This window comes from Lampris incognitus, chromosome 1 (genome assembly GCF_029633865.1).
Source record: "Lampris incognitus isolate fLamInc1 chromosome 1, fLamInc1.hap2, whole genome shotgun sequence".
NCBI classification, from domain to species: domain Eukaryota; kingdom Metazoa; phylum Chordata; class Actinopteri; order Lampriformes; family Lampridae; genus Lampris; species Lampris incognitus.
Window position 1 is genome coordinate 92,114,896 of NC_079211.1, and position 14,593 is coordinate 92,129,488.

General features: G+C 44.8%; 1 protein-coding gene across 2 annotated transcripts in view; it reads left to right on the forward strand.

Annotated features, from left to right (window-relative positions):
- ogdha (oxoglutarate dehydrogenase a) overlaps window positions 1-14,593 on the forward strand; it is a 99,732-nt gene that overhangs the window by 46,273 nt on the left and 38,866 nt on the right. For both annotated transcript variants that reach the window (XM_056273945.1, XM_056273956.1), the window contains one exon: window positions 14,478-14,593. In XM_056273945.1, coding sequence (XP_056129920.1) covers window positions 14,478-14,593 — 116 coding nt within the window. The remainder of the gene's footprint in view (window positions 1-14,477) is intronic.

The following is a 14,593-nucleotide window of genomic DNA, read 5'->3' on the forward strand; positions in this document are numbered from 1 at the left end:
TGAGCAGTTGTGCTTGTTGGAGCATCATGAATGGAAGAACTATAGTGTGTGTTGGTTGCAGTTTGGCTTCCAGTGAGGGCTGTGCTGAATGAACATGGAGTCACTGCATCTCATATTCTCCACCACTTCAACATCAGACCTTCAGGCATCCAACCAATCTTCCTCAACTTGACCTGGGGCTTGAAAAGAGGTGGAGAAAGGGATTCATGGGCCTGTGTGGACTGTGTTGGTGCTGGTTAATCATGTTGGTGTTAGAAAAAAATGGCTGTGGTTTTCCTTTCTGAGATGGCTGCCCATGTAGAGTAGTCAAAGCTGACTAATTGTGTCCGGGTCTCTCTTCCTCTACTGCCCCCTGCTGCCGATCCTCCCAGATGTGGCTATGTGCAAGGAAAGACTGAGAATTCTGACAGTGGGAGGTATGGAAACACAATGGTGTGTGTGTGTGTGTGTGTGTGTGTGTGTGTGTGTGTGGAGACTAGCGTGTTTATACGAATATTAGCATGTTTATCTACATTTGTCTGTGGAAGCTCCTAGTCTGCTGTCAGCCTTTATAGAGGAAGATTTAAATTTTTTTCAAGCATACTTTCATATGACTTCCTGAATGGTTGTCCGCTGGTGTGAGTTGCCTTGTATCCCCACAAGCGTGCGTGCACACACACACACACACACACACACACACACCTAGGTAGACAGATTCCGTGTTTGGTTGAAGCTTGGACACCTGGTTTACATTGACACATGTTGCAGTTGTTTGTCTGTAATGTGGTCAGTCAGCGCTGTTCTCCACCACATCAGTGTAGGTCAGTCTCTACTGGGTCTGACTGCAACCTGTTCTGTCTTTCTGATTCAAATCTTGTTTTTTTTGTTTTTTACATGTGTGGAAACGCAGTGCTTATTCCTGATGATAACAAATTTATCAATTTTTTTTCTAGGAATGTGCTTTTTTTTCCTGTTATGAATATGGTCATTTCAGCTGATACTGGTATTTTTTATTCTATTGCAGTCCCATCATATGTGTTTCCAGCTGTGATGCAGATGTGTATAAAACACTGCTTTATTCCTACCTCTCCTGGTTTATTATGAAATCCTGTTTCCAAGTGTCTGCATTCCCTGAAGGACATGAACACAAGCGACTTCAACTTAATTGGAGAAAACACATAACATTTACTGTGGCAGAATAATAGTAAATTTTATTTCTATAGCACCTTTCATCGTCAGAGGTGATTGATGGTGCATTAAAACAATAAAAACAGATGAGAACAAAAATACTACTTGGTTGAATTAAAAGCTTATTCTGTTTTTTATGGTCTGTTTTAAAGGAGACCAGAATCTGGGGTCCAGGAGGCCCTTCCGGAGACGAGGGCCAGCATGGCAAAACGCCCGGTCTCCCATTGTTCAAGTTCAAGAACTAACTATGATATTCCATGTACACTGATGACATGCCTGAGGGGGAGCATGTAGAGGATGAACAGTACGGGGCCAAGGACGGATCCTTGTGGGACACCGCAGGAAACGGAGTGGGTCCAGGACTTTGATGCCCATAGGGAGACGAACTCAGTCCTGTTTGTTAGAAAATAGCTGAATTAGCATAGAATTTGTTCGGTGAGCCGGATGTAGTCCCAGATGCGTTCGAGGAGGTTGGAATGGTCTGTTGTGGCAAACGCTGAGCTGAGGTCAAGGAGAAACAAGATGGAGGGGGAGCCATTATCAGCCACCAGCAGAAGGTCATTGGTGACCCTGAGAAAAGCCGTCTCAGTGCTGTGAGGAGTCCTGCAACCAGAATGGAAATGTTTGAATAGGTTGTTGTGTTTGAGGTGATCCTCTAGCTAAGCTGCAACAGTATTTTTCCAGGACCTTGGAAGGGGAGGTTAGAGATAGGCCTGTAGTTGGCCAAACTTTCTGGGTCCAGGATTGCTTTTTGAGAATGGGAGCGATTACCGCAGTTTTGAGTGCTAAGAGGACATGGCCAGATTGAAGTGACTGGTTGCTGACCTGGGTGATGAGAGGGCTGAGAGCAGGAGTGCAAAGTTTGAGCAGAGCAGTAGGAATAGGGTTGAGGGCAGATGTAGATGGTTTCATTTGTGAGATGGTGGCCGCTATTTCTCCCAGGATAACTAGCAGAGGGTTGTGGATGGAGGGTACAGGTTCGTGCTGCTGAAGATTAAGGACCTTATGTTGTTGATTTTTTTGTTTTGAAAAGTTAGTGAAAAACGTTATTGCTCTACTTTTCAGTGAAGGCAATGGGGGAGTGAGATTGAGGCTTGAGACAATGATTTATTGTAGAAAACAGGTGTTTCGGGTTTCCGGGATTTTTAATGAGGTTGGAGAAGAATTTTGACTGTGCCTCTTTGAGGGCAATGGGTTGGCCCTTTGGTGGTTGTGGTAGGCCAGTTTGTGGACAGTGAGCCCCAGGGTTCTGGTATGCCACCCCAGTGGACACCCAGCCAATTTTATTTTCCTGAGTTCTTGAGTGAACCAGGGGGGCGAGTTAGATAATGTCACCACTCATGTTTGGACAGGGGTGTGGAGGTTCTGGTCAGAGACACCAAGGTCCTTGACCTGAAGGTTGCTGATAGGGCAGAGTCGGTTATATATGCCCTCGGTGGTGTGTGGGACAATCAATGTGTTGTTATAGGTCCAGGCACTCAGCAGACTCGGGAACTCGGCAACAGAATAGCCAGAGGGGGTGTTGATGTGGGGGTTAAAGGGCCAGAGGATCACAATGTTGGCTGAGGCGAGAATATCAGATATTTCAGGTATGAAGGATGGATTGGGCTTTGGTAGATGGTAGATAAGAATGGTCATGGAGAGTGGGGGTTATGCATTTTAGGGCAAGATATTCAAAAGAGGACAGATTGGGAAGTGGTAGGAGGAACGTTTTTAGCTCAGCTTGGTGAATAATTGCTAAGCCAACACCATGTCCATATGTGTGAGAATTTTCAGTGTACCTATAGCCAGGTGAGGATGACTCATTTAGGTTTGAGTAAACCCAAGGCTGATGCCAGGTTTTGGTTAGATACACAATGATGAGACATTTGTCCAAAGTGTGGTCTTTAATCAGGAGGAATTTTTTATACGTTGTTATACGTTATACCTGTATGTAGGAATTCGTTCCACTGTTGAGTTCCATGCTAATAGGCAGTGGAGCTTTTTCTTTTTTTGTTGGAACCCCCCCCCCCCCCCAATTGTATCCAGCCAATTACCCCACTCTTCCAAGCCATCCCAGTCGCTGCTCCACCCCCTCTGCCGATCCAGGGAGGGCTGCAGACTACCACATGCCTCCTCCAATACATGTGGAGTCGCCAGCCACTTCCTTTCACTTGACAATGAGGAGTTTCGCCAGGGGGATGTAGCGTGTGGGAGGATCACGCTATTCCCCCCAGTTCTCCCTCCCCCCTGAACAGGTGCCCCCACCAAGCCGAAGAGACGCTAGTGCAGCGACCAGGACACATACTCACATCCGGGTTCCCACCCACAGACACGGCCAACTGTGTCTGTAGGCTCGCCTAACCACCAAGCCAGAGGTAACACAGGGATTCCAAAAGGCGATCCCTGTGCTGGTAGGCAACAGAATAGACTGCCACGCCACCCGGACGCCCTGGCAGTGGAGCTTTTGAAGATGTCAGGTCTATAGCAAGTCTCTGTGTTGGTTGAAGTGCTTTAAAATCCATTACACATTTTCGGTCTTGCCAGCTGCATGGTGTTGCAGGGTTACCATTGGTGACATGTAGTGTTGATGTGGTTCCGGCATTCAGGTCAAAACCCCAACAGGAGCCCCTGTATCTGTAATGCTGACTGTGTAGCGCAACATGCCAAGCTCATGGCAGCGGGTTAGGGCTTCTCTTGTAGGCTGAAGGTGACAGTTCTGAAGGCTTAGAAGCTGTGCGGGTTACATAACATAACGTCATTTTTGTGAAAACTGATGAAAAAGTAAAAATGCGAAATCCAAGCTAGTGTTGTTGGCTAGCAGGCTAGCTAACTGGCTGTGGAGAAGCAATAGTTTGAAAGGCATTTGGAAACGCCACGGAAAAGAATAAGAGGGATGATGTACTTTGGAAACCAGATGTGAAAGGGGGGATAGGGCGATGTTTTCCAAGGACCAGGCTCAAACTGTGACAGGTTGGCAGTATGCTGCTGTGATCCAAAAAAATCCGCAAATCAGGAAACTGGGCAAACCAGTTCTACTCTTTAATGGCTATATGACAGAAATGCAAATAACACTATTTAAAACCATCTGAAAAATGACCAAGCAACAAACAATGAGTAAAATTAATGGAGAGGAGCAGTAGTCAGTGTGTGCCAGCACCATCTTGTCCCATGACCAACTTATGTGATACCGAACAACAGCTAATTCATTTGTTCTACAATAGGTCGATCCTTAAAGCTTCTTGGTGAAATGGGATTATCACACTCAGGCCCCCTCAAGTCAAAACTATTTGTTGTAAATATCAAGAAGAAAATCTGCCTCCTTCAATTATCACTAAGTTTGTAGAAACACACATAAAGTTAACTTCATCCATTCAAAATAGGATAGCAATTGTCACCTTGAAACAGCATTAGCCCACACTGAGGATATTTTTGTGTACTGTAGCATTAGTTATCTTTCCATCAAAGTCTGTTGTTGTTGATAGCAAATAATGACATCAGTGTGACTTATCACGCATAACATTGACCTTTCCAGGTGCTAATAACACATTTTAAGCACTTTCTGGCTGGTATTGATGAGCTGACACACACACACACACACACACACACACACACATATATATGTATTGATTGATTGACAGCTGATGATTGCTTATGGCATGAAACAGGTTTGTAATGTCTCATAAAGAAGTTACTTGACTCACTGGATTTTATATACATATATAAAGAGAGAGAGAGAGAGAGAGAGAGAGAGAGAGAGAGAGAGAGAGAGAGAGAGAGAGAGAGAGAGAGTGCATCCGGAAAGTATTCACACCCCTTCACTTTCCCCACATTTTGTTACAGCCTTATTCCAAAATGGATTTAATTCCTTTTTTTTTTCTCATCAATCTACACACAATACCCCATAATGACAAAGTGAAAAAGGTTTTGTAGAAATTTTTGCAAATTTATTAAAAATAAAAAACTGAAATATTGCATGTACATAAGTATTCACACCCTTTACTATGACACTCAAAATTGAGCTCAGGTTCATCCGGTTTCCACTGATCATCCTTGAGATGTTTCTACATCTTGATTAGTAAATTCAATTGATTGGACATGATTTGGAAAGGCACACACCTGTCTATATAAGGTCCCACTGTTGACAGTGCATGTCAGAGCAGAAACCAAGCCATGAAGTCAAACGAATTGTCTGTGGACCTCCGAGACAGGATTGTATCGAGGCACAGATCTGGGGAAGGGTACAAAAAAATTTCTACAGCTTTGAAGGTCCCGAAGAGCACAGTGGTCTCCATCATTTGTAAATGGAAGAAGTTTGGATCCACCAGGACTATTCCTAGAGCTGGCCGCCCAGCCAAACTTAAAAATGCAACGGCTTAAGCCGTTGCATTTTTTGCATGCTCATTTCTGAAGCTACTCATATGGGCATTAAACCTAATTTTAAAAGGGTCCTCTGTTAATCCCACATAAGTGTCCACATTGCAGTTGTCTTCTCTTGTCACCGATGCCTGGTAGAGGACTCCTTCTATCTGGCATTTTCCTTCAAGAGGACACGATGCCTTAACATGGCATTTGCAGTTGGAGGTGTTGGTTGTGGTGATGGGGTGTGTGTCTTGGCTATGATGCTTGTGTTGTGACATGAAATAACCTGCTGAACATCTGGCATGCAGCTGTAGCTCATTTTGACAGTGTTTCTGTTGAATATTTTTCTCAATAGGTGATCTGGGGTAAAGCACTCATCCAAAAGCTTGTCTTGCTCTTGTCTTGTAACCAAATTTTCTCAACTGAGTAAAATTTCCAATTACAAATACAACCAACATAATAATCTCCGGAATCTTCTTCTACTTCAAATTTTCTACAATCAAAACATTTGACTTAAGTAAGGACATAGTCCTTCAGTCTTTCAGGTTGGTTCCTCTGCCATAGAGGCTGTAGAGGAGGTGTTAAAGGTCTGCTGTGTTCAGCTTGTGTGGCAGGACATCTGGAAGGGTCTGTAGTGGATTGTTGCCCTGGGTTCAACCAGCATTCCCATCTTCCAATTTCTTCTGTCCTGTGTTGGTCTCCTGTTCCCTCTGTAATGTACTTCTTCACACAGGTTGTGTTTCTGCGCTGTACTGACTAGTTTATGTGGTATCTTGGCAAAAGTTGTACTGAACTTATCCACTTTCTCTTGTCTCACCAGGATGTGATCTCCAACATCCACATTTGAATATTCTGCTTTTCGCTGCTCATCAGCATACAGCTTGTATTTCCCTTTCTGTTCTGTATCTTTATCACATACATCCAAATCCATGTGTGCAGACGTGATTTCTGGTAACTTGCCCCTCATTTTCCTGTTGAACAAGAGTTCTCCTGGGCTTTTGCCTTTTGTGTTGTGTGTAATTCCTCTGTACACTGTGACATATCGCCTAAGGTCTTTCTGCCAGTCCAGTCCATCTGACTGTGCAATCCGAATGTGTTTCATAATTGAAGCATTCTGGCGCTCCACTTCCCCATTAGCTTGAGCCCACTTTGGGGTTGTTTTCACATGTGTGATTCCATTTTGAGCACAGTAGTTTCTGAACTCATCTGATTTGAACTGTAGCCCATTATCAGATTTCAGTGGGACAGGTCCGTGTCGACTGAATACTGACTCAAGACTGTCAATCACTTTTCAGTTGTTGTGGAAGTAAGCACAATATACTCATAATATCTGCTGTAGTAGTCTACCACAACTAGAATTGAGTGTTTTGAAGGTAAAGGTCCAAGTAGGTCTACGGCTACCCATTCTACAAAGTTTATGTTATACTATTTAGAGCTGACAGGTATATTTGCTTTGGAACAGTTTTTTTTTATGTAAAAACCAGGACCAAATCGTAAAAGAGAATTCTGTTTTCAGGTGGATTTTGCTTAAAGGCTGATGTTTGATATTTGGCTGTTGACTGAGGTGTAGGCATGTTTCATCCTGCTGAGGTCATACAGCCTGGCTGTTGTGACAGGCTACTGTTCTTGCTGAATATTCCTTTACCCATCTATTTTTATTGGCCAGCTCTGCTGTCAATCTGCCTCCCTGAGCTGTCTGATTGGTTCAGTCTGCTGCATTCTATCCGAGCTGCTTTAACTGGTTGGCAGTAAAAGCCAAGACAACTACAGCTAATCTTGTTTTATTTGGTGCCCAGATCCCATGTTGTTATGTGGTTGAATGAGTAGTCTCGTGGCAGGGTATGGCACATGTTAGAGTGAGTAGTCTCGTGGCACGGTATGGCACATGTTAGAATGAGTAGTCTTCTGGCATGGTATGGCACATGTTAAAATCAGTAGTCTCCTGGCGTGGTATGGCACATGTTAGAATGAGTAGTCTCCTGGCATGGTATGGCACATGTTAGAATGAGTAGTCTCCTGGCATGGTATGGCACATGTTAGAATGAGTAGTCTCCTGGCACGGTATGGCACACGTTAAGAGTGAGTAGTCTCCTAGCATGGTATGGCACACGTTAGAATGAGTAGTCTCCTGGCATGGTATGGCACATGTTAGAATGAGTAGTCTCCTGGCACAGTATGGCACATGTTAGAGTGAGTAGTCTCGTAGCACGGTATGGCACATGTTAGAGTGAGTAGTCTCGTGGCACGGTATGGCACATGTTAGAATGAGTAGTCTCCTGGCACGGTATGGCACATGTTAGAATGAGTAATCTCCCGGCGTAGTATGGCACATGTTAGAATGAGTAGTCTCCTGGCGTGGTATGGCACATGTTAGAATGAGTAGTCTCATGGCATGGAATGGCACATGTTAGAATGAGTAGTCTCCTGGCATGGTATGGCACATGTTAGAATGAGTAGTCTCCTGGCATGGTATGGCACATGTTAAGAGTGAGTAGTCTCGTGGCATGGTATGGCACATGTTAGAGTGAGTAGTCTCCTGGCACGGTATGGCACATGTTAGAATGAGTAGTCTCCTGGCATGGTATGGCACACGTTAGAATGAGTAGTCTCCTGGCATGGTATGGCACATGTTAGAATGAGTAGTCTCCTGGCACGGTATGGCACATGTTAGAGTGAGTGGTCTCGTGGCACGGTATGGCACATGTTAGAATGAGTAGTCTCCTGGCACGGTATGGCACATGTTAGAATGAGTAGTCTCCCGGCGTAGTATGGCACATGTTAGAATGAGTAGTCTCCTGGTGTGGTATGGCACATGTTAGAATGAGTAGTCTCCTGGCATGGAATGGCACATGTTAGAATGAGTAGTCTCCTGGCATGGTATGGCACATGTTAGAATGAGTAATCTCCTGGCATGGTATGGCACATGTTAGAATGAGTAGTCTCCTGGCATGGTATGGCACATGTTAAGAGTAAGTAGTCTCGTGGCACGGTATGGCACATGTTAGAATGAGTAGTCTCCTGGCATGGTATGGCACACGTTAGCATGAGTAGTCTCCTGGCATGGTATGGCACACGTTAGAGTGAGTAGTCTCGTGGCACGGTATGGCACATGTTAGAATGAGTAGTCTCATGGCATGGTATGGCACATGTTAGAATGAGTAGTCTCCCGGCTTAGTATGGCACATGTTAGAATGAGTAGTCTCCTGGCATGGTATGGCACATGTTAGAATGAGTAGTCTCCTGGCACGGTATGGCACATGTTAGAGTGAGTAGTCTCGTGGCACGGTATGGCACATGTTAGAGTGAGTAGTCTCCTGGCACGGTATGGCAAATTTTAGAATGAGTAGTCTCCTGGCACGGTATAGCACATGTTAGAAGGAGTAGTCTCCCGGCGTAGTATGGCACATGTTAGAATGAGTAGTCTCCCGGCGTGGTATAGCACATGTTAGAATGAGTAGTCTCCTGGCGTGGTATGGCACATGTTAGAATGAGTAGTCTCCTGGCTTGGTATGGAACATGTTTGAATGAGTAGTCTCCTGGCATGGTATGGCACATGTTAGAATGAGTAGTCTCCTGGCATGGTATGGCACATGTTAAGAGTGAGTAGTCTCGTGGCATGGTATGGCACATGTTAGAGTGAGTAGTCTCGTGGCATGGTATGGCACATGTTACAGTGAGTAGTCTCCTGGCACGGTATGGCACATGTTAGAATGAGTAGTCTCCTGGCACGGTATGGCACACGTTAGCATGAGTAGTCTCCTGGCATGGTATGGCACACGTTAGAGTGAGTAGTCTCGTGGCACGGTATGGCACATGTTAGAATGAGTAGTCTCGTGGCATGGTATGGCACATGTTAGAGTGAGTAGTCTCGTGGCACGGTATGGCACATGTTAGAATGAGTAGTCTCCTGGCGTGGTATGGCACATGTTAGAATGAGTAGTCTCCTGGCGTGGTATGGTACATGTTAGAATGAGGAGTCTCCTGGCATGGTATGGCACATGTTAGAATGAGTAGTCTCCTGGCATGGTATGGCACATGTTAGAATGAGTAGTCTCCTGGCATGGTATGGCACATGTTAGAATGAGTAGTCTCCTGGCACGGCATGGCACATGTTAGAGTGAGTAGTCTCGTGGCACGGTATGGCACATGTTAGAATGAGTAGTCTCATGGCACGGTATGGCACATGTTAGAATGAGTAGTCTCATGGCATGGTATGGCACATGTTAGAATGAGTAGTCTCCTGGCATGGTATGGCACATGTTAGAATGAGTAGTCTGCTGGCGTGGTATGGCACATTGTAGAATGAGTAGTCTCCTGGCACGGTATGGCACATGTTAGAACGAGTAGTCTCCTGGCTTGGTATGGCACATGTTATGTCAATGCATGCAGGCCAAAGAGTCAAGCACACAGCTGGTCCATGTACGGATAGGCTGTGTGCAAGAACCAGGATAGAGCGTGTGTGTGTGTGTGTGTGTGTGTGTGTGTGTGTGTGTGTGTGTGTGTGTGTGTGTGTGTGTGTGCGTGTGTGTGTGTGTGTGTTTGTGTGCATGCATGTGTGTCTCTTTGACCTTGGGCATTGTCTCAGAGATGTTGGTGAGAGCTATAGATTAACAAATGGAGCGGAGTAAACATGGAGCCCTCTCTAGAAAAAAAAATTAAAAGTATGTAGGTAAGGTTGTGAACTTCAAGGTCTCGTAATTACACATAAGCATTAGTCTAACACTATGGTTCAATTTACCAATAGAATTATAGTGGCCCTGTTGGCCCTGGCCCCCATGCAGTTCTCCTATAAGCACCTGCCTTGGTTGCGGCAGCTGTCAGTCTGCCTGTTGATGGTCTGCCTGATGATGAACTAGTCTGGCTGTCATTCTGCTCAACTCAGTCGTCAGATAGACATATACAATCTCATTTTTCCTGGCTGCATCTTTCTTTCAGGCTTAGCAACAAGTTTGTTAGAAAAACCCGTTATGCGCCCAGGTAGCGCAGCGGATCCCCGTGTTACCTCCGGCTTTGTCAGGCATCCCTACAGACACAATTTGCCGTGTCTGTGGATAGAAAGCCGGATGTAGGTATGTGTCCAGGTCGCTGCACTAGCGCCCCCTGGGGTCGGGGTGACTGTTCGGGGGGGAGGGGGAATTGGGTGGAATAGCGTGATCCTCCCACACGCTACGTCCCCCTGGTGAAACCCCTCACTGTCAAGTGAAAAGAAGCGGCTGGCGACTCCACATGTATCAGAGGAGGCATGTGGTAGTCCACAGCCCTCCCCGGATCGGCAGAGGGGGTGGAGCAGTGACCGTGACGGCTCGGAAGAGTGGGGTAATTGGCCGGGTACAATTGGGGAGAAAAACGAGGAATAATCCAAAAACAAAAAACCCATTATATCCAAGTCGCCTTCCTGATTGGCTGAATCAGCTGTTTAATCGTTCCAACGCAGCTGTCTGGGTGGTTGAATTTTCTGGATTCTTCCCACTAGTTGGGTAGGACACATTTTAGATGTTTAACTATTCTGTCATTTAGGGGGATTTAAAGAGTTGAGGGCATTTTCTTGAGCTCTGGGGGTTTGCTGATATTTAAAGGGCTTTTCTCTGCTCAAGTCCAATAGCACTGCATTTCCCCAAAACCACCAGCCTCAGAGCAATCTCTCTCTCTCTCTCTCTCTCTCTCTCTCTCTCTCTCTCTCTCTCTCTCTCTCTCTCTCTCTCTCTCTCTCTCTCTCTCTCTCTCTCTCTCTCTCTCTCTCTCTCTCTCTCTCTCATGCTCTTTTTCTGCCATCTCGTAATACATCCCCACATTTCCATAATCGTGGAATTGTCAAGCTGTGATCAGATTAACATTCAGCTCTCTCATGCTGTTCCTCCACATTGCTTCTGCCATGCACACACACATCCTTGTCTGTTGTGTTGTGACGCGGAGCTAACATGAGTCAAACTGATAACCTGCTCCTATCACCTCGCCTTCCTCCTCTGGCTTGTGAAGAAACAGCACAGTCTCTGCTGGCACCTGCAGCCGGTGTGCAGGAGTCTGTCTGGAAGGCTCTGGTTACGCCGGATATTCATCTCCAAAAATGACGGGTCACCTGAAATGAATCTGTATTTAACAGACGAGGGTGATTTTGCCTTTAAATCAATCAATATTTGACTTACAATGTATTTGGAAAAATAAATGTTTTGAAACGCACCAATGTTTTTAAATATGGCGGAGATCGTGCAGTAGCACAGTTTGGTGTTTGTACTGCTGTGCTGTTCGTTAGCTGACAGGACGTCTTTGCTGTGATGTCACCAAGACTCATTACTGCTAATTTTGTACTCGCTGATTCAACTGGATTTTGGTGGTTAATGAGAGTGGATCACAGTTAACTCAACTAATCAGGTGCTGGGCTGAGCTGTTACCAGCAGGTCAGCCCAGTCCAGATGGATCAGGTTCCAGTGCTGGACAACGTACATCTTTATCACCATGGAAACAGGATTTAGTGGTCATGGTGTAAAGCTGCTAGTGTAACAGCCCTGTGTGTGTAATCTTTGTCTGTTCTTAATTTCTAACGCAGTGTAACGTAATAGCCTTGGGCCTGTGAGTTTCTCATCTGTTTTTAACAGGAAGGTCTAACGGTTACGGTTGAGTTGACAGCTTGTTTTGCCCATGAGAGAGTCCAGAAGAAAATTTTACTTCTTGGATCTAGAATTTGATGCTTGTCTTGCTGAGCAACAGTCCCAGCCTATCAGCTCAGTTCTAGCTGATGGTACTCGGCACCTGGCTTTTAAAATATTTAAGGTAGCTTAAATGAGCGGCATTGTCCAAAGTGTTGTCACAGTTGACTCATGGTTGCCTGTTCATAGCTAGCCTAGCAAAAACCTGGACTGTTTATAATATCACTCTAAAGCTAAGCAGAGAGGCTCAGTAGACTCTGAGCCACATAGGTAAAAATGTTAAACTTGGCCTGCAACTTACTTAACTATGAGCAGTTCATTTATTTGCTCTGTTGTCAGCAGTGACAGGCAACACATTCACTCCGAGCCACTCAGCACAACTGTGGCTGGTATCACTTAGCAACCAAACTGTGGCTGATGTCACTTAGCAACCAGACTGTGGCTGATATCACTTAGCAACCAAAATGTGGCTGGTATCACTTAGCAACCAAGTTCAGTTCCAGGAGAAAACATTTGGGTTGGTGAACAATTCAGACGATGGTGTGTCTGAGCCCTGAGTGGGACAGCCTTTCCAGATTGAAGGCTGGATAGACTTTGTCTTTTTTTTTATTTGCTAATGTACAATGAGAACATTTACGAGTAAGTTGCCCAGTCTTGTCACAGCAGAAGGTCAAAGAAGCTGAGGCTCACCAAGGCTCCATTATACGTATCTGTTATTGTAGCATGAAGTAGAAACGAACCTTAAGTATTAAGTTGTTTATTTGTATAACCCAATATTACAAATTCGCCTGAAGGGGCTTTACTTTTTTACTGGTTTTAACTGGCTAACAGTCCTTTGGATTATGATGATGATGATGATATTAATGATGTCTCTCCTTGATATCTTTTGAATCCCACAAATATCTTGTTCTCTCTCTCTACCATCTCTAAACTACTGCTACGGCTGTCATCAACCCTGCTACTACCACCAATGCTGCCACTGCTACTATTACAACTGCTATTACTTCTACTATCACCACTACTCTTACTACTACACCTGCCACTGTCATTTCTACTACTATTACAACTGCTATTATTGCTACTAACACCACTACTACACCTGCCACTGTCATTTCTACTACTATTACAACTGCTATTACTTCTACTATCACCACTACTCTTACTACTACACCTGCCACTGTCATTTCTACTACTATTACAACTGCTATTATTGCTACTAACACCACTACTCTTACTACTACACCTGCCACTGTCATTTCTACTACTATTACAACTGCTATTACTGCTACTACCACCACTACTCTTACTACTACACCTGCCACTGTCATTTCTACTACTATTACAACTGCTATTATTGCTACTAACACCACTACTCTTACTACTACACCTGCCACTGTCATTTCTACTACTATTACAACTGCTATTATTGCTACTAACACCACTACTCTTACTACTACACCTGCCACTGTCATTTCTACTACTATTACAACTGCTATTATTGCTACTAACACCACTACTCTTACTACTACACCTGCCACTGTCATTTCTACTACCTTACAACTGCTATTACTGTTACTACCACCACTACTCTTACTACTACACCTGCCACTGACACCTGCCACTGTCATTTCTGCTACTATTACAACTACTGCAACCACTAATACTTCTGTTACCATTATTAATCCTATGACCATTACCACTACTACAACTACTACTATTACTACTACTAATATTACCACTACAACTACTACTGCTCACTTCCTGGACCCCGCTCACATCCTCTCTACTGTTCCTTTGTCCCTCTCTCTGCATCTTTTGCTTATCTTCATATCCCGTCTCCCTCCCTTCCTCCTGTCTGTCTGTCATCCATATGTCTAAACCTGTCAGTGTGTCTGTCTGTCTAACCCTTCCTGTCTGTCTGTCATCCATCTGTCTAAACCCGTCTGTCTGTCTATGTTTGACTGATGCTGGTCAACCCGTGTTGACTCACACATTGTTCTGAATTCTGAAAACTGGTTCATGTTTATATCATTCATTCATTCATTCATTCATTCATTCATTCATTCATTCATTCATTCATTCACTGGCTGCTTCCTACTAACATGTCTGCACATTCTGCCTTATTTTCTCCTGTGTGTGTGTGTGTGTGTGTGTGTGTGTGTGTGTGTGTGTGTGTGTGTGTGTATGCACACATGCTTCTCCCTCTTTTGGCTTCTCCCTCCACATCTCCTTCATCCCTCAACCTTCTGTTCTTTTCTTCCTCCTCTCTCCTGTTCCTCTGCCTGCGCTCTGCATCCTGGCTGGGGTGCATTGTGGGACATGTAGGCTTCTATGGTCTGGACGAGTCTGACCTGGACAAGGTGTTCCGCCTGCCCACAACCACCTTCATTGGAGGTTCAGAGAGCGCACTGCCCCTCAAGGAGATCATCAGACGTCTGGAG